Source organism: Gossypium arboreum, chromosome 12 (assembly GCF_025698485.1).
Source record: "Gossypium arboreum isolate Shixiya-1 chromosome 12, ASM2569848v2, whole genome shotgun sequence".
Taxonomy (NCBI): domain Eukaryota; kingdom Viridiplantae; phylum Streptophyta; class Magnoliopsida; order Malvales; family Malvaceae; genus Gossypium; species Gossypium arboreum.
This window is the reverse complement of record NC_069081.1, coordinates 41,217,444-41,237,100: the sequence shown is the minus strand read 5'-3', so window position 1 is coordinate 41,237,100 and position 19,657 is coordinate 41,217,444. Positions and strand designations below refer to the sequence as shown.

General features: G+C 32.5%; 1 protein-coding gene, 1 non-coding gene and 1 pseudogene across 2 annotated transcripts; 1 reads left to right on the top strand and 2 right to left on the bottom strand.

Annotated features, from left to right (window-relative positions):
* Positions 1-5,533: 5,533 nt before the first annotated feature.
* On the top strand, positions 5,534-7,295 carry LOC108459970 (cyclin-D5-1-like). Its single transcript, XM_017759364.2, has 5 exons — positions 5,534-6,219; positions 6,306-6,392; positions 6,489-6,777; positions 6,863-6,999; positions 7,087-7,295. The coding sequence occupies exons 1-5, from the start codon at positions 5,971-5,973 to the stop codon at positions 7,264-7,266; spliced, it is 942 nt and encodes a 313-aa protein (XP_017614853.1). The 5' UTR covers positions 5,534-5,970; the 3' UTR covers positions 7,267-7,295.
* A 3,136-nt stretch (positions 7,296-10,431) lies between these two features.
* Positions 10,432-19,657, bottom strand: part of LOC128285400 (calcium-transporting ATPase 2, plasma membrane-type-like) — a 59,958-nt pseudogene continuing 50,732 nt past the window's right edge.
* On the bottom strand, positions 14,957-15,063 carry LOC128285911 (small nucleolar RNA R71). The gene has a single exon (XR_008276458.1). It is a non-coding gene; the product is annotated as a small nucleolar RNA R71 (small nucleolar RNA).

The window sequence follows — 19,657 nt, the reverse complement described above, 5'->3', positions numbered from 1 at the left end:
GCCACCCTTACTTACACAACCTACATAATAGCAACCACACCAATACAAGAATAACTTATTTAAACCAATCAGCCACAATAGATTACATATCAATTAAGCAATTACTCATTCATGAGGGTAACTTCATTTGCATATATTAAAAAGAATATTTTCCATCATTCAAGGCTTAATACAAAATGAAGGGTTTCCAACACAAGCCAACACATTTGGCCAGTTCTCCATGACACAAAAATAGTAAAGTCTAAGCCCTATACATGCCATATTCAAAAATATAAACCAAACTATACCGAATGCTTCGATTGATATATGATCGATATCTCTGACTTCCTTTGGTCCTTGAGCTAGATAGGCGGCACTATAAGAAAATGAAAAAGGAGAGGGAGCAAGCATAAAGCTTAGGAAGTTGCAAATAAATAAATATTCAATGTAACTTTACCATTCATCAACAAGTATCATAATACACAAGTGGCATAAGCAAAACTTACTCATTAATACTCAATACACCTCATATAGCATATATTGAGCTCATATTTCATACATACCATATAGATACCTGTACCACTCACAACACGGTTATACTTTCTTTGTTAACTTGAAATCATACTTTCACTGTTGAACCATTTGGAACATTATCAAATATTTATTTAGCCTCAACCATGGGGTCAGGTGCCGATGCCATGTCCCAGACATGGTCTTACACTGACACATCTCGTAGCCGATGCATGTCCCAAACATGTCTTACACTACCTTACGTCTCGAGGCCGAAGCATGTCCTAGACATGTCTTACACTAGCACTCGTCTCAATGCTGATGACATGTCCCAGACATGTCTTACACTAGCTCACACAAGTGATCCAAACGTCATGGTATGAATATTCGATTTATTTCCTAAGGTTCATTCAGAAATTCTACTATCTCTATTCTCATCACATTATCTCATTTCCACAATCAAGCAATTCATGCTATAATAATTTCAATACAATTCAAACACATACATTATCAATGTAGTTGTATTATTTACATACAACCTACCTCGGATTACAAAATGTGGCGACTAGTCGATTTAGTCGATTTGCTTGGCTTTTCCCCGGTCTAGGTTTAGATTTGGTATTTCTTGATCTATAATAATAAAATGCACTTATTTAATCACTTTATCAATCTAGGCACTCTTCAATTCATAATTGGGCAAAATGACCAACTTGCCCCTAGATTTTTGCAAAATGACCATTTTACCCCTAAGCTCAAAAATCAGTTTTTATCGAATTTCTTCACATCTTAAGCCTAACCAAACCCTTTATACTCTTATAGAGACTCCAAATTCTCACTATTTCACACACTTATCATCTATTTTACAACTTATGCAAAATAGTCATTTTAGGTGTTTTCATGCTAACACCTTTCACAAAAGTTGTTTATAAGACACCCAAGACTCATTTTCTTCCATAAAAACTCAGCAAACATTACAAATCATTTCATGGAAAAACCTTAAACTCTTAATCATTTTGCAAAATAGTACCCTCATTTGAAAGCTTATGCTTCAAAGGTCTCAAAAATGCAAAAATCATCAACAAAGAGTATGGAAATCACTTACTTGTGAGTCAACTAAGTAGCTGAAATTTCAAGCTCCCAATAGCCCTATTTTTCTAGTAAAATTGGTGAAGAAGGAGAAGTGAAAGAGATGATATCATCCTTTGATTATTTTATTTCTACTTTAGTCAAAAAGTCAAAAATCAATTACCTAACTTTGAAAATTTTCAATTCATTGTCTCCTATGGCTGGCCACCCTATTTATAAGGGTCTAATTGCCTTTAAAGGCCCTCAATATTTATTCTCTAGCTATTTGACACCTTTAGCTATCAATTTAGGACTTTTGCACTTTATGCGATTTAGTCCTTTCTCGCAATTGGATTCGCAAACGTTAAAATTAATTCACCAATTTTTTCATGTGCTATTAAAAACATGCTATAACATTTAAATAATTATAAAATAATTTATTCGACTATGAATTTGTGGTCCCGAGAACACTATTCCGACTAGCCCCAAATTCGGGCTATTGCAGCAAGGCTACGACATCACGACGAGATGATGATTACTACACAAATACAACCACATTTTTTACTCTCAAGAAGACTTCTTCTCCTAGTTAAACTCTAATTCCTTCAGGGTTATTTTAGTCATATTGGACCCATGTCCCTAGCCTATTTAGGGGGCTTTGGAACCCTATTTAGATTACATTAGATTTAGAGAATCGGATTTGCATTATATGTCTCTTATGTGAGATTTGTAAAAGAGTTTTGAAGAGAGTATTTGATAGAGCTTTTGTATTTGGGATATTTGGGTTTCTCTTGGGATTTACACTTTGTATTCGGGTTAAATACTTTCCACCGTTGTACTTTTTGTTTGTTGCTTAATGAAAAGTCAAAGCCTCCTTTGCTTGTGGTTTTTTTATCTATCAGTGAAAGTTTTCCACGTAAAATATTTATGTGTATCCTTCTCCACTTTTACTATCTCGTTGTTTATAAGGGTCGATCCTCAACATATACATACACACATTCATGCATATGATAACAAACAAAAAAAGTATGATATTTTTATAGATAATCTTTTAAAGTTATAAAAAAAAAATTCCTTGAAATTACAAGTACCATGGAGGCCCTTATACTAAGAGTCGTGATTCATTTTACCCCCCTTTACTCAAAAAAGGATAAATTAGCCTTTGTACATTAGAAAAAAAAAAAAAGGGTGCAAATTGGTCATTCTGTCAAAAATTCACTGTTAAACAATAACTTATAACGTAATATCCAAGGTGGAATTACTTTTTAATTTGAACAAAAAAAGTAAAAGTACAATGAAGGTCCTTGTATTAGGAGTCAAGTTGCATTTTGCCCCCTTTACTAAAAAATGGGTAAATTAGTCCAGTATGTTGGATTAAAGAGTAAATTGATCATTCTATTCAAAATTCCTTCCATTTTTAGGTAAAATTACAAAGGAGGCTCTTGTACTAGGAGTCAAATTGGAATTTGGCTCTTTTACTCAAAATGGGCAAATTAGTCCCTGTGCATTAGATTACAGAGCACACTGGTCCTTTCTGTTTAAAATTTCATCCATTTCTATTGTTAAAAATAGGTGTAGCTAACAGAATAACCAAAAAATTACATGTGATGTGTCACATGTACAATGTACCTCATGTTGACATACAATGACCAATTTTTAACAATAAAAATGGATGAAATGTTTAACATAAGGATCAATTTGCTTTTTGATCTAATGTATAGGGACTAATTTGTTCTTCTTTAAAATAGCGGGGGCAAAATGCAATCTAGTTCCTAGTATAAGGGCCTCCATGGTACTTTTACTTCCATTTCTACTATTAAGTGTTGAAATGGTTAACAAAGCAACCAAATATTAACACATGACATGCCACATGTGCCTTATGTTGATGTGGTATTATTTAAAAAAATAAAAAATAAAACCAAAAAAAAAATAAAAAATTTCTGTAATTATTGAAAAAACCACATCTAGGACGAACTTGAACAACATGGGCAACAATGTATATATGTTGATCTTGGACAAGGTTTTCAAATAATTAAAATTTTAAAAAATTATAAATTCTTTAAAATTATTAAGAATTATAAATAATTATAAATAATCATTACAAATTTAAAAATTATTAAAGCCATACATACACACATAACATATTTAAAGAATTCAAATACACATATACACATATATCTTTTTAATCAAGTTGATATTTTTAGTTAAACAAGTTGATGAGTACTATTTTATTAATTTCTTATAAGCAAAATGTGTATACATGTGCATACATAAATATATACAATAGTAACCTTTCATAATAACTTTCTATTATTAATTTTTAAAATTTAGTAATTATTTATAATTTCTTATGTTTTTAATCATTTTAAATAAATTTCTATAATTTTGTATGATTTTTATAATTATTTAAAATATCACTCCAAAATGAACCTAGAGTAATTGTTGTCAAAGGTCATTTGAATCTAAACATCCATTCGTCCATATCCATTTTGACCGTTGTTTTTAATCATTTTATAATTTTTAATTATTTAAAAATCATATTCAAGATGAACTCGGACAACCATTTGATCAAGTTCATCCGGATATGGTTTTTAAATAATTATTAGAAATTTTATTTATTTATTTATGGATTTTAATTTTAGAATTATTTATTTATTTATTTATTTATGGATTTTAATTTTTAAATATTTTTTATATGAAAAGCATGAGGTACACGTGGAACACCATGTATTAATGTATGATTGATCCGTTAGCCATGTTATCACTTAACAGTAGAAATGAATGAATTTTTTAACAAAAGAACCAATTTACTCTTTAATCTAACATACACGGACTAATTTGCTTATTTTTTGAGTAGATGAGGTAAAATGTAATCTATCTCCTACTATAAGGGCCTCCATGGTACTTTACATAATCCTACTCATCCTCTAATTCCACATCACTTACATTAAAAAAAATTTTAAAAAGCCAAATAATTACTTAGTAATACAACTGAATGGAATTTTTAATAGAATGATCTATTTGTACTTTTCTTCCTAATGTACAGGGGCTAATGTGTCGTCTTCTTCTTCTTCTTCATTTTTTTTTTGTAGAAGAATAAAATGCAATCAGACTTTTAGTATAGGGGCATCCATTGCACTTTTACCGAAATTATACGTTAAATTAATATTATTATACTTAATTGTTCTATTCATCTCTAGTGCATGGAATAAAAATAATACACTTTGATAAACCATTGGAAATTTTATTTTATTTTGAATATTTTCATTTCATTGAAAATGAAATTTTTAGCATTTATTATTTCAAATGTGTTGAATAATCAATTTTAATCTTTTACATAATATAAAATTTTCAGTAAAAATAAGGTTGAATAAGATAAGTAAGTTGTACTTATCGCTTAAGCTAGAAAAGTATTAAATCAGTTTTATTTTATTAAAATTAAAATGAAATATCTCTTTAAAATGAGATATTCAAAATACTATATTTATCTTTTATCTAAAACAATTTAAAATAATATAAATATTATATTAATAAAATTAATAATTAATAATTAATAATATTTTAAAATCAATATTTATATTTATCAAACATCACAATTATATTTAATAGTTATATTTACTAATTTACCAAATAATATTCTAATATAAATTCATCATTTATAAAATTTAAGAGTAAAATTTCAATACTTAAAATTTTAATTATGGCATCATTTAAACCTAGTAGGAGTTTCATTATTCCACTAACAATGGCCGTGTATAGGATACTTTAGTAATAATTATACAATACCTTTGACCCGTATGCTACCAACATAAGCAGAATCTCCCAAAAGATGCAGAGAATTGAGGGAGAGAAGCGCGTAAGAGTGGGGTGCATGATTAGTTTCCTACGGTGCACGATTAGTTTCCTACGGTGCACACTCACCGTAACTGCCAAATAACGCCTATTTCTCTCTTATATCTCGTCCGCTGATTTTGGCGGCACCAAAACCGCGACTCTCATCATCACCTTCCCTTTTCCCGCTTTTTCACTCCTCACAACTCAAATCTCTTTTTAGGTCATTTTGGTTTAGTTGGATTCTTTAGATTTTTTAAATTATTTATTATACTCAATTTGATTTTTAATATTTTATATTATTTTTAGTTTTAAATTTCTATAATTATTCGACAAAATGAACGTCTTTTGAATATTATTTTAAATATAAAATACTTATTTTTACGCCATAAAAATTAAAATGATTTATAAAGTAAATAAAAAATTAAATTGGGGACTCCCATTCTCTAGGATTTTCCTTAATCTCCTCAGACGTGTATTCAACACTCTACATATATACTACTAGTTGTAGCCTTGTAGGAAATAAACGACCAAACCCATGTTTTGTTTTTCTTCTTTTGGTTGAGATTTGAAGTCCACAGACAAATGGGGGAGTTTGAGAGTTACTTTTCTTGCTCTAATCTCTTGTGTCAAGAAACTGAAGAAGAAGTTTCTTTTTCTGAAACAGAAGCTGAAGACGATGAAAATCTTTACTTGAATGATAAGGATGATGATGATGAATATATTGAGAAGTTGATTCAAAGAGAAACTTCTTGTATCTCTGATTATCCCATTACCATTCGAAACAAATGGCCGCAATGTGCTCGCTTGAATGCTATTGAATGGATGTTTAATGTTTGTATTTTTTCTGATTTTTCTTTATTTATTATTTTCCTTTTTAGTAGGGATGGTTCGATGAAACATTTTTTTCTTTGATCTAGACAAGAACACTCTTTGGGTTTCAAATCCATACAGCATATCTGTCTGTAATGTACTTGGATCGATTTCTCTCAAAGAAATCCATTGATGTAAGCCCCTTTTTTTTTTTTTCTTTTATTGTTCAAGCAATGGTCAAATGAAAGGTTTCTCGTTTGTGTTTGTAACAATGTATTTTTGGATGTTAGGATGGGAAGTTGTGGGTTATTCGATTGTTGTCGGTGGCGTGTTTATCATTAGCAGCAAAAATGGAAGAGCGCAGAGTACCTGTTTTATCAGAATATCCTATACAAGATCACTTTGAAAACAAAGTGATTCAAAGAATGGAGTTATTGGTAGTCAGTACTTTGGAATGGAAGATGAGTACAATCACGCCCTTTGCTTATTTATCTTACTTCATCCATAAATTTTATGGTGAATCTAAACCTAAAGGATTAGTCTCAAAAGCTCTGCATCTTATTGTGCTTATGATAAAAGGTAATTCTAAAAATCCAGCTTTGAATGTAGTTATGAACTTAGCTTTGTATGCTTATGTTTACGAATAGATCTTTTTGATGTGCAGAAATCAATTTGGTAGATCATCGATCATCGGTTATTGCTGCAGCTGCGGTGTTAGCCGCTTCTTCTGATAAAAGATTAACAAGAAAAGCAATGGAGCTCAAGATGAATTTCATTTCATTCTGGGGATCTCTAGAAATTGTGAGCGATTCTGTGTTACATTTCCCTCTTATTTATATGACTTCAACACTATACTAATGACAATCATGCAATTGAATTTGATAACAGGAAAATGTATTTTGCTGCTATAATATGATGCATGAAATAGAGATGAGGATCTGTAAGACACCAAAATCTGTAGTTTCCTCAAATTATTCTTCAGTATATCATGCACCTGAGAACTCTTGTGCTGTCAGTAATGGGGTTGGCACTAAGAGAAAGCTTACATTCAACGACTCTGATCAATGAAAATCTGTTGGCCATCTTTTTGCAGATAAGATTTGGGTTTATTGATTGGATTATTTTGATTTTAAAAAAATACAAAAATAAAATAAAATCGATTCTTGGAATTAGATTTTACTTATAGGTTTCATCAGCGTTTTTTCATTACGATTTTTGTTGATGATGATTGAGGGTTCCATTTTCCAATAAGATGAATGGTGATTGGATTTGTCTGGAATGTTGTGGTTTCCTTTTTGATGAGTGGGAAGTTTTTTTGTCACTGTTAGGTAGAAGCAGCACTAGGATTAGAGGGCCATTAAAAAACCCCAAAAGTATTTCTTTTAAGGAATCAAAGGGGATCTTCTACCCTGATAATGAAGTAAACAGATTATTAAGATAGATGATGCAAGAAGGCGAGTAAGATTTGTGAGTAAACACTTTATGCCACAGTCCACACCAACCACATTGTAAAATTGTTCATGTGAAACCTGTTGTTTGCTCCTTTTGGGTGATGGTGTAGGACCCAAAGTTGGAATAACTTTGTTTTGAGGTGGACTGGGGGAAAAACCCCGGGGGGGTTGAAAGGGGTGAATGCAGTTGGGAAATTGGGTGTCAGAGGCTCAGCCCTTCCACATGCTTTCATGGGGTTCTTAGGAGATCCAGTCTGGCATCGTACGGCATTGAATTTTAGTCTCCAGTGATTAGTCCTGTGAATATACATATGGTTTCTCTCCCGACACATATTTATTCAGTGGTTCAATGTTCCATCAAAGTCGCACAATGTGGTTTTCATTGTTCTTTCAAATGACTCTGTAGACAGTAAAGACTGCAACGTTTGAAGAACTCTGTCAAATCATACATACAGATTTTCAATTTCATCTTCTGCATTTTTAGCCTTCCTAGAACTCCGATATGATTATTAGACATGAATATCTCAAAATTTTTAAGTGTACTAAGCGTCAAATGAGTCAAATTATATTATGTTTATTTTACTTTTAAAATAAATTAATTAATTTTATATATTAGATTAAAGTATTAATAAGAAATCAAAATGTAATTTAAATTTTAATATAAAAAATTTTATTCTACTTTTACTATCTAAAGTCTTTGAAAAGATTGTCTAGATAAGCGCCAAACACGGGCATTTTTGTTAGGGTAAGCAAATGTACCTACAAAATGTCTTTGATAATAATTTTAAATTTGTCCAAGTTGTTTTTATGGTAATTTAAGGACTGACATAACCATATCTTTATTTTTCAGCTGACACTCTTATCAGCAATCCATACCGAAAACCAGGCTTATGTTTAGTTAAGATGAGATGGGGTTATCTTGATTGCAAACATGTGCTAATAGAGGAAATAATAACACGTGAGATAAACGGACTATTTTTAAGCCTACACATTTTGGCAATATATATTTGCAATGGAAAAATGAGAGTCTAAAAGATGATAAAAAGTAGTAAGACATTTGGATTGAGATATTCCTACCCTCAAATAAGTGGAATTATCCAAGTTCAAACAGTGTTTTGCATACTTAGATGTATAAATTAGGGTATGAATTGATGATATTAATGTAGGCTTATTCATATGGTTTAAGGGAAGCAATCTAAGTTGATTAATTAATACTAAAAATTTTATGATATGTGTATGCGTGTAGGAATCACAAATATAAAACATAAATGTATGTTTAAAAATAGCATAAAAATAATTAATAAAGCGTATGGTTTCAAACTAAATAATAATAACACATAAGATATGTACAATACTAAATTTAATAAAATAAAATTAAATAGTTTATGAGTTGATGTCACAAGTTAACTCAACACCAACTCAATCAAATACATTATGATGAAAATTATAATGTGTGCTTACATAAATTTAAGATTTTATTAATGCAATTGGTTCAGTTCAAATCCGTCATATGCATATTTTATTGGGTTTTTAAACAATAAGATTAAAATATCTTCAAATAATATAATTTATTTTAATTATAAAAGATATTTCAGTAATTTCTCTGATCAAGTTGGTGACACAATTGAGGATAACACTAACTCATTTAGGAACTTAAATAATAATATAAATAATTGAGTTAATGATTTTATAGTCAAGTTTTAGTCTTCTTTGCATCTTTTTTTCTTAAAATTAAAATTATTTCATATTGACTAAAGATTATTGAGAATTCTTTCTTTAAAAGATAAAATTATTAATATTTTACTTTATAAACAAAACAATACCCATAACTAGATTTGTCGATCCCAACCCGATTCTAAAATAAATTTTTATGTGTAAGCTTGCATTTAACCATTTTGACTCTGATTCTTTTAATTATTTATATAAAAGTTATCTAAATTAGACTAGATTAGTAGAATCAATAAACTATAGGGCACCAATTTAAAAAAAGTTTTAAATTGAACGAATCACAATTAATACAAACCAATTGAATTAGACTAAAACTAATAATTTAACTATTTTAATATATATTTTTATTTTTATAATTTTTTAATAATTTATTTAACATCAAACAAGATATGAATGCTTGTGAAATGCATACCTCTTGGTGGACTTGATTCTATGTTCATATTTTGGACATTCTACATCTCATTCTCAGCAACAAAGGAACCATCCATGTTGGAATCTTCATCAATATGACTCAAATCTTTAGGATGTAACTCATTAACAGAACTAAAATTTTCATTCATTCTATTCAATTCACTTCATCTTAAATTATTTTATTTGGATATTAAAAAGCATGAGAAAAGCAATTTCGACATTAAAAAGCATGTAAGGTGGATTACTCCCATTTTCTTCAATTTTTTTTTGGATTCCCTAAACTTTATCCATTTTCATTTTAAATTTCTAAATTATTTTTGTTTTTATAATTTTCAGGCTAAAAATTATGAAACATCAGTTTTATATAAATGAATAAATTTCCACTTTAAATGTACTAATTTTTCCCCTTTTGGTACATATTATATGGCACATCTTTTTTATTGAATTACTTCAATTTTGAGTAGAAACTAACGAAGATAATAGTGAAGGATGCATCGAAATTTTTGACCTTTGAAATTAAGAGAAATAGACTACCATTCTATCTATAAACTACACAATTATTGATTAGTATATATGTGTGTGTGTGATATTAGAACTTCCAGATACCAAGTAATAAAAATCTTGACGATTTTTTTATTTCCCTCTATGGTGGTTTCATACTGGGATCCATCGGCATGCCTAAGAATCCGATGAATATACATACCAACCACTGTTAGCATGTAAGCGGCGTTGTGCTCGTAAATGTACCTAAAAATTCGACGATAATGATATAGAAGACCGCAGTGCAACTAAGAACAGCCACGAAAACTGAGTTATCTAATATGCCCCTAAAAGCATCTATTTCTTCCATGTCCCGTCAACTGATCTCATTGAAGACCTGTTGAAAATGACCAAGCATTCGGAGTTTTTCTTCATGCCTTAGTGGTGATAAACCATGTTAATAAAGCTAAACAATACATGATACTTTTGTCCTATGTTACTTAGACTCGGTATGTTAACTTTTCCTGTTTTATCAAATTTCCAATTCGCATTATATGAATCCTTGGAGGATCTATCTTTATACCCTTGTTTGAATCTGTCAAACATTAGAATTGGATATAGGTACTTTAAAAAATGAAGAGTCCGAATGACAGTTTTTTAGCTCACAATTATTTTCTAGCATGCCAAAAGTTAGCATTCCACCAATGGCATATATAACAACTTGCACTAAGGAGTATCAAGGAATTCTTGCTAAAAGGTACTTGACATAAGACAAATGAATTGAAAATAACTATGTTCAGTATCATATCAGAATCAGGGCAGTCAAGATTAAAACATTACTTTTCCTCTTTCCTGGAGATACCATATTACAATAAATTGATATAGAGATTGCCCCTAGATATTGTTCCGCATGACATTACCGATAAAATTTCCTTTCCTTCCAACTGGTGCTTGCTTCATTAGTTCAACAGTGTTACGATAAATATTATTTGTTAAGCCTGTTGTAAGTCAGTTACTAGCAGTTAATGGGTTAGTGTTGTTATTATTGTTGGCAACAAAGTATTCTTTGTTGTATAAATACCCTTACTCAAGTCTTCAAGTATGAAAAAGTTGAATGGAAATGAAACTTTAAGCATTATGTTTCTGTCTTTGTTACTTTGTTTAACATGGTATCAAACGTCTCTCTCCTTACGGATTTTTGAGGACCTGTGGAGCATTCATGGTTCATCCCACTACACCAACAATGGTTTCTAATTCAATCCTTGACAGCCTTTTCTTCTCCACCAAGAAGGTTAATATTCTTTTTAATGACTTCAATTATTTGTTATGGCATCAACAGGTACTTCTTGCAATCAAAACTTACAAGCTGCAACATTTTCTTTATCTTCAAACTATTGTTCCTCCATCGATGATCCCTAATGAAAATGGTGTGCTTCAAGAAGATCTTGTTTTTGTGCTATACGAGCAATAGGACAGTGTGCTTGCATCTTGGCTTCTTTCTTCTGCTAGCCAAAGTATGTTACCTCAACCTATTGGCGTGGATTCCAGTGTACAGATATGGGATACACTTGCTACTATATATGGTAGTAAGACCACCATGTTTAGGTTAACGTTCTATAGACATTTTTCCATTCTCAACACAAGGGAGATTTGTCAATGAAGGATCTCTTGATGAATATTAAAGGCTACTGTGATAGTCTTACAAGTTGTGGTGAGGTTATTAGTGAGTATGAGCATGTTATTGCCATTCTCAATGGTCTCTCTCCTGAGTATGAATCAATTATAACTATCATAACAACAAGTCAACTACCTTCTAGTGTTCAAAATATTACTACTATGCTTCTTGATGCTGAAGCACGAATGCAATCTACTGTAGCTGAGATTCCTAGTTCAACAAACATGGTTACTCATGAACAGACTACTTTAGTGGTAGAAAGTGATTCAACTTCTACTTATCGTCCTACTTCGAGTTCTTTACGTGGCCGGGGACGTGGTCGCATGTCTGACTCTCGTATTCAGTGCCAGCTTTGTGGAAAAACAAGGCATCTTGTTGATCGTTGCTATCATAGGTTTGATGCCACTCACAAGAGTACTAGTTATTGGCCTTCACAAGCAAATGTGTGTATGTTTGGTAATGGATCATCAATGTCATCATGGGTGTAACACCCCTAACTCGTATCCGTCGTTGAACTAGGGTAAAGGCATTACCGGACAAAATCGAAACATTTAACTTTCATTTCATAAACATCAAAGCATCAGAGATCAACATCAATATAGAGTCCCTTATATAGGTCTTCAAAACCTAAAACATACATCAAAAAAGAGTTGGGACTAAACCGAAGACATACAAAATTTTCCCAAAACTTAAACATTTTTCAAACAAGTACAGGTCACACACCCATTTGAACAGGGCACACTTTAGACACGCTTGTGTGTCTAGACTGTGTCAAAACAGGACATACATATTGACTTGCTCACACGGCTACAAGACACGCCTATGTGCTTTGGTCGTGGTCGAATCTGACTTGGGCAACACAACTAGCCACACACCCGTGTGCCTTGGCCATGCTCGAGCCTGACTTACAATTGTAGGGTACCCCAGGGGACACACGGCCGTGCAACATAGCTGCTTATCGCACACTGATAAACCATAATATATACATATTTTTACCCCATGCTTGGCATATTTATGGATGACATTTCCTTGGATTCATTGAATTCGATGCTCCTAATCCTTTAAATTCATGTTTTATACTTAGGTGAGCATAGGAAGGCGAAAAGAGCAAGAAACGGGCCAAAAACAAACAAAATGAGCCTAATTCAGTGTTTCACATGGCTCAGACACTTCCACATGGGTAAACCACACACTCGTATGAGGCACACGGGCAGGCCACACGCTTGTGTGTCATGGCCGTGTTGACATTAAACCAAGTCAGAATTGCACACGGCCTGAGCACCTGCACACGGGCGTGGCACACGGCCGTGTCCCTGTCGAGCCAAAGTCTAATTCTTTTCAGAAAATGGGAATTTTAGGCTATTTTGGGCATTCCAAAGTCTATATAAACACCCTAGAAGAGGATCAAAGGGGAGACACAGGGTAGAAGGCAGAAAATACTCAAGGATAGCCATCGGAATCAGCTCAGAAGTAGGATCTACTTTGAGACTGAAGATCTCCATTCAATTTCTCTAGAAGTTCTTTGGGTTTCTTTATGTTTTGTTGTTTTCCTAATTTTGAGATGTTTTCCATTATTATGAACTAAACTCCCTAAATACCTAAGGAAGATGAAACCTAAGACGAATCTTATTACTATTTGAATTATATGATAAATATTTATTCTTATTCTTAATTGTGAGTTTTAACCTTTGCTTTAATATTCCAGGATATTAATTCAGGTTTTTAATGTGCTTATTCAGTGGAGCAAAAGTCTCTATTTAAGAGTAGATCATTCATAATTAAGTGGAGTTGCATGTAATTCTAGAGATAGGACGACATAAATCTGTCGGATTAGAGTCAAATCTAATAAGGGAATCCATAGACCGAGTTAATGCGACAATAGGGGTTTTAATTAGAAAGAGATTTCGATTAATCAACCTAGATTCAGTTGTTTTTAGTTTCGAGAGACATAATAACATAAACTAGGGATTTTTACAGATTAAGTCAAGTGAATAAATCGTCTAATTCAGAAGTAATAAGTGAAGTCTAGATGGATTCTTCTTTGGGTATTGTCTTCTCTATCGGTTTTCTAAAAGGTATTTTCCAACTTTAATCTCTGTCGTAATCTTAGTTAATTAGTTTTAGTTTAAAAACATCCTTTAATTCTTAGGCTAGATAATAAAAAGATAGTAATTACTAGTACTTTTAGTCCTCGTGGATACGATTTTCCCAGTCTCACCATAACTATACTACTGTTCGATAGGTGCGCTTGCCTTAGTCAAATTTTTAGTTAGTTTCACGACCATTAAGTTTTTGGCGCCGTTGCCGGGGACCAAGATATTAGAAACGCTTAATTTTTATTACTTTAGCCATTTTTTTATTACAATTTAATTTTGTTTTTTGTTTTAATTACTAAATTTTCTTTTAGTTACTTCTAGTAGGTTTTTATAGTTTATGACTAGAAGAAACCCGTCAGGACCTTTACTTTTTGATAGTGAGATCGAGAGCACAACTCGCAGAAACTGAAGAGAAATAAGGCGAAATCTACAATACATAGAGGAAGAGCGAGAGAGCGATCTTCACACTAATACCGAGGAGATGGCTAAAAATTAGAATAATTCGCTACCTCATGTGGTTGCTGCAAATCTAGTAGATCAGAATCCTGCTCCTCGTACTATGTATGATTATGCTAAACCTACTTTAATAGGAATTGAATCGTGTAGTTAGACCTGCTGTTGCTGCAAATAATTTTGAACTGAAACCTAACACTATTTAAATAATACAACAATTTGTTCAGTTTGATGGTTTGCAGGACGAGGATCCAAACACTCAAATAGCAAATTTTCTGGAATTCTGCGACACATTTAAGATTAATAGTGTTTCTAACGATACCATTCACCTTTGGTTATTTCCCTTTTCATTAAGGAATAAGGCTAAACAGTGGTTGAACTTGTTACCACGAGGATCAATCACTACTTGAGAACAAATGATAGAAAAATTTTTACTTAAATATTTTTCGCCGGCTAAAATGGCTAAATTGAGGAATGATATCTCTTCTTTTATGCAGATGGATCTAGAAACACTTTATGATGCATGGGAGAGATACAAAGATCTATTAAGAAGGTGCCCTCACCATGGGTTACCTCTTTGGCTACAAGTTCAAATTTTCCACAATGGGTTGAACCCCTCAACTAGGCAAATGATCGATGCAGCTGCTGGCGGTACCTTAAATAACAAAACACCTGAGGAGGCTTATGAGTTCATTGAAGAGATGTCACTGAATAACTATTAGTGGCAAGTCATGAGAACGAAGCCAACAAAAGCAACTGGTGTTTTCAGCCTCGACGTGGTCACTATGCTATCTAACCAGGTAGAACTTTTAAATAAAAAGATTGATGGTTTGTATGGTTCTACTCAGGTACATCCAATGATGTGGTGTGATTCAAATGGAGGAGGAATGCACAACACAGATTATCCATCCTTCAATTCTAGCACCGAGGAGGAACAACTCCATTATATGTAATATCCCTAATTAGGGCCTAAACGGAATAGTGGTTTTGTGACCACAAATCCGAGATAGAAATAAATATTTTATAATTATTTTGATGTTTATGATATGATTGCATGATTTTGTGAAAATTTCGTGATGAGATCCTATGCCTAAAGTGCTTAAATTGAAATTAGGGACTAAATCGAATAATTTTCAAAACTTGCATTCTAGGAGTTTTTAGTATGAAATTGCTTTGAAATATTAATGAGGAGGTCTTAAATAGCAATTTGACCAATTTCTAAGTCTATGGACAAAAATTGCACATGGATGGAATTTTTTTGAAAGTTTAGTAGGAAGGGCATTTTGGTCATTTAGTTATTAAAATGAATTAAAAACAAAATTAAAACCCAATTTTTGTCCATCTTCTTCATTTGGTCAAAATTTCAAGGGTTCTCCATAGCTAGGGTTTGTTTCAAGCTTCCAAGCTCCATAGTAAGTGATTCCAAGCCCCGTTTTTAATGTTCTTTACGTTTTTGGAATCCCGGTAGCTTGATTAAGCTTATGCTAGCAATAATTCAACCTAGGGTTCATATTTGGAAAAATACCCATAGGTGAAATTTGTGTATTTTGGTGTTTTATGATAGAATATTAGGTTTTAAATTATGTTAGACAACTTGTACTACTCGGTTTTAAGTGAAAACGAGTAAAAGGGCTTAATTGGTAAAAATACCTAATAGTCATAAGTGCATGTTAGAGTGTGAATTTGATGTTTCTATAGAAGGGAAAAATGATCAGAATGTCATAAAACATAAGAATAAGGGATGAAGTTTAATTACCGAGCCTAGGGGCAAAAGTGTAATTATGCAAAAGTTTAGGGGCAAAAATGTAATTTTTCTAAAGTTCGTATTAAAGACTGTTTTGATGAATGTATGTATTAAATAAGATTAATTTGACATTATAGATCAAGAGAAACGAGATTCAAGTCGCGATCGAGGGAAAAACAAAGTTTACGAAGAATAGGCTCGATTGCTAATATTTTGTATCGAGGTAAGTTCATGTGTAAATGTAGTAACATAATTGTAATTTTGAGCTATTTAATGTTGTTTATATGATATGATGCTTGTTATTATCATGAAATGTTGTGTTTTGTGGTTATTGTTGAATAATATGTAATTATGTGAATTACTTGATGAGTATGAACTATCACCGAGTATCGGTTCTGATATTCCATGGAAGACGGCAAAGATGTGAGATCGAGGAAAAAGCCCGTTTGAACCTTAGGAATAGATTAGAATACAAGTGACATGTCACTAGGATACTTGAGTTTCGAACTCGTTGAGTTGAGTTTGAGTTCATGAGTTGTAACTAGGCATCCGAACTCGTTGAGTTGAGTCCGAGTTCACTTATGGGCGGGTTACATGGTAGCTTGGCTACATAAGTTCCGCAGGCTATTGAGTTTGTCTAGCTGCGGGTATGGCACTTACATTCATGAATCCGCGTATTTGAACTATATTCCGATGTGTTCAACGGGTGAATCTTAAGTGAATGAGAAGAATGCCTAAAACGAAGGTGACATATTGGTAAGTGTGGTGAATGAGAAAATTTGACAGGTATGTGTTTAAATCCTCGGGTTGAGAACTTGGTATGATGAAATCGTAGAAAGATATTAAATGGAAACGAAACACGAATGTCTTGATGTTGTTTATGCAAATGATGTTTTATGTGGAATTGCATGATTATATTACTTGCTATTTGCATGTGAACTTACTAAGCATTTATGCTTACCCCCTCCTTTTCATTCATTGTAGTTGTTGACAAGCCGGCTTGAGAATCGGGATAAGTCGAAGACTCGTTCACACTATCCGAAGACCTAAATTGGTAAAATGGCTTGTGTATTTTGAATGTGGCATGTATGGCAAAATACTCACTTTGTGTAAATGATTTTATGACATGGTTATGGTTTGGTAAGAAAAGGGTTTGTGAATGATTAGCCATTGGAATGATCAATCTAAATCATATTTGATGCCATGTATGTTTAAAATGCTATTTAGTCCATGGAAATCTATAATAAAGTGAAATTTGTTGCAAAACAAAATATTTCTGTAGCAATGATGTGAATTTTAAAAATCACTAAAAATAGTAGAAATTGAATTAAATGATGAATAAGTTATTAAATTGAAGCTTGATAAATCTATTTTCATATGGATGGAACAAAACAGGTATATGAGCTATATTTTGTGAGATATTTAAGTTTTTGTGGAACAGGGTCAAAGTGATCTCTGTATCCCCTGTTCTGAATTTAAAAATTCATTATAAATTGTAAAAAAACAATTAGGGAGTTTTATATTACATTTATGAAATCTTTATTGGGTCTAGTTTTATAAGAAACAAACGGAATAGTCATTGAAACTCTGTACAGGGAGATATCTGATTCGTAATACATAGGGGTCAGAGTAGTCGAACCCTGAAAGAGGGGAGACTTTAACTAATAAACTGTACTAAGACAAAAAATTCTAGAAAAAAATTAGTAAATACATATATGAGTCTAATTTCAGGGAAAATTTACGGATCTTAATTTTGAGTTTCAGAAATCGAGATATGAATTTTTAAGTAACTATAACGCAGATTTCTAGCTTGTCTGGAAGTTTTAAAAATAAATTGTTTGAGCTGTATAAGTAATAAATTAAGTCCGTTAACACCTCGTATTCGACTCCGGCGACGGTCTCAGGTACGGGGCATTACATTATATGGGTAATAATTCTATACCTCAAAATAACCCGTATAGTAACACTAATAATGCCGGTTGGAGGAACCATTCCAATTTCTCGTAGGATGGTCAATGAAATCAAAGACCACAACATCATCCAGGTTTTCAACAACCACCTTACCAACAAGAAAAGAAATAAACCTTGAAGAGATGCTCACAAAATTCATCTCGGTGTTAGAAACTCGTTTTCAGAATACCGAAACAGTGCTTAAGAATCAACAAGCATCAATTCAAGGGCTCGAAACTCAAATAAGATAAGTCGCTAAGTTGATTTCTAAACGACCACAAGGTAGCATGCCCAGTAACGTAGAAACTAACCTAAGGGAGCAACTCCATGCCATCACTGTACGCGACGAAGAAGGGTTAGTTGAATATAAATTTGAAACGAGGCACGAAGCTATGGTAAGTAATGGTAAGGATGAGATGAATCATGGTACACAGAAGCCGGTAAGCAAAGAATATAAACCTCGTGTACCATATCCTAATGCAAAAAGGAAAGACCACACAAACAAATAATTCAGTAAATTCCTTAAACTACTTAAAAAATTACATATTAACTTACCGTTCACTGAAGCTCTTTTGCAAATACCAAACACAGTTAAATTTTTAAAAGAACTTTTGACAAATAAACGGAAGTTAGATGAGTCATCGCATGTGGAGTTAAATACAGTCTGCTCAGCTATTCTACAAAACAAGTTGCCCAACAAACTGAAAGATCCAGGGAGTTTTACAATTCCTTGTTTAATTGGTAGTTTGAATGTTAACAATGCTTTAGCTGATTTAGGGGCAAGTATTAATGTTATGCCTTATAAAATGTTTAAACAACTAGGACTAGATAAACTCAAACAAACTAGGATGAGCATTCAATTGGCTGATAAAACCATTAGAATTCCTAGGGGTATAATTGAAGACGTGCTTGTCAAAATTGATAAATTTATATTCCTAGTTGACTTTGTTATTTTAGACATGGATGAGGATAGTGACGTACCTTTAATTTTGGGAAGGCACTTTTTAGCAACTGCTAGAACTATCATAGATGTTGGCACAGGTGAATTGATACTTCGTGTAGGAGATGACACGGTTAAACTTCAAGCTCGTGATTCTGCTAATATATCTAGTAATCGAGACGATTGCTTAAGTTTTGTTAACTCGAGTAATGTTAACGCGTAAACTTTTTTGTAGGAATCCTCTAGGAAGAATGTGATAAAGCCTCATTCTAATCTATGCAACAAAAATAGAGCGACTCACAAAGAACGAAGGCTTCAGATCGATGAACTAGATGAATGGCGAACACATGTCAAGGAGAAACCAAAAGCACACGATGAATCAGAGCGGCACCACGATAAGCGTAGGGATGAAACAAAGCAATTTAAGGTCGGGGACAAAGTATAGTTAGATGAAAAGGACCCTCGAATTGCTACTTTAGAGCATAATACAAAGAGAGCGATTCCCTTTACGGTATTGAATACCTTCCCACA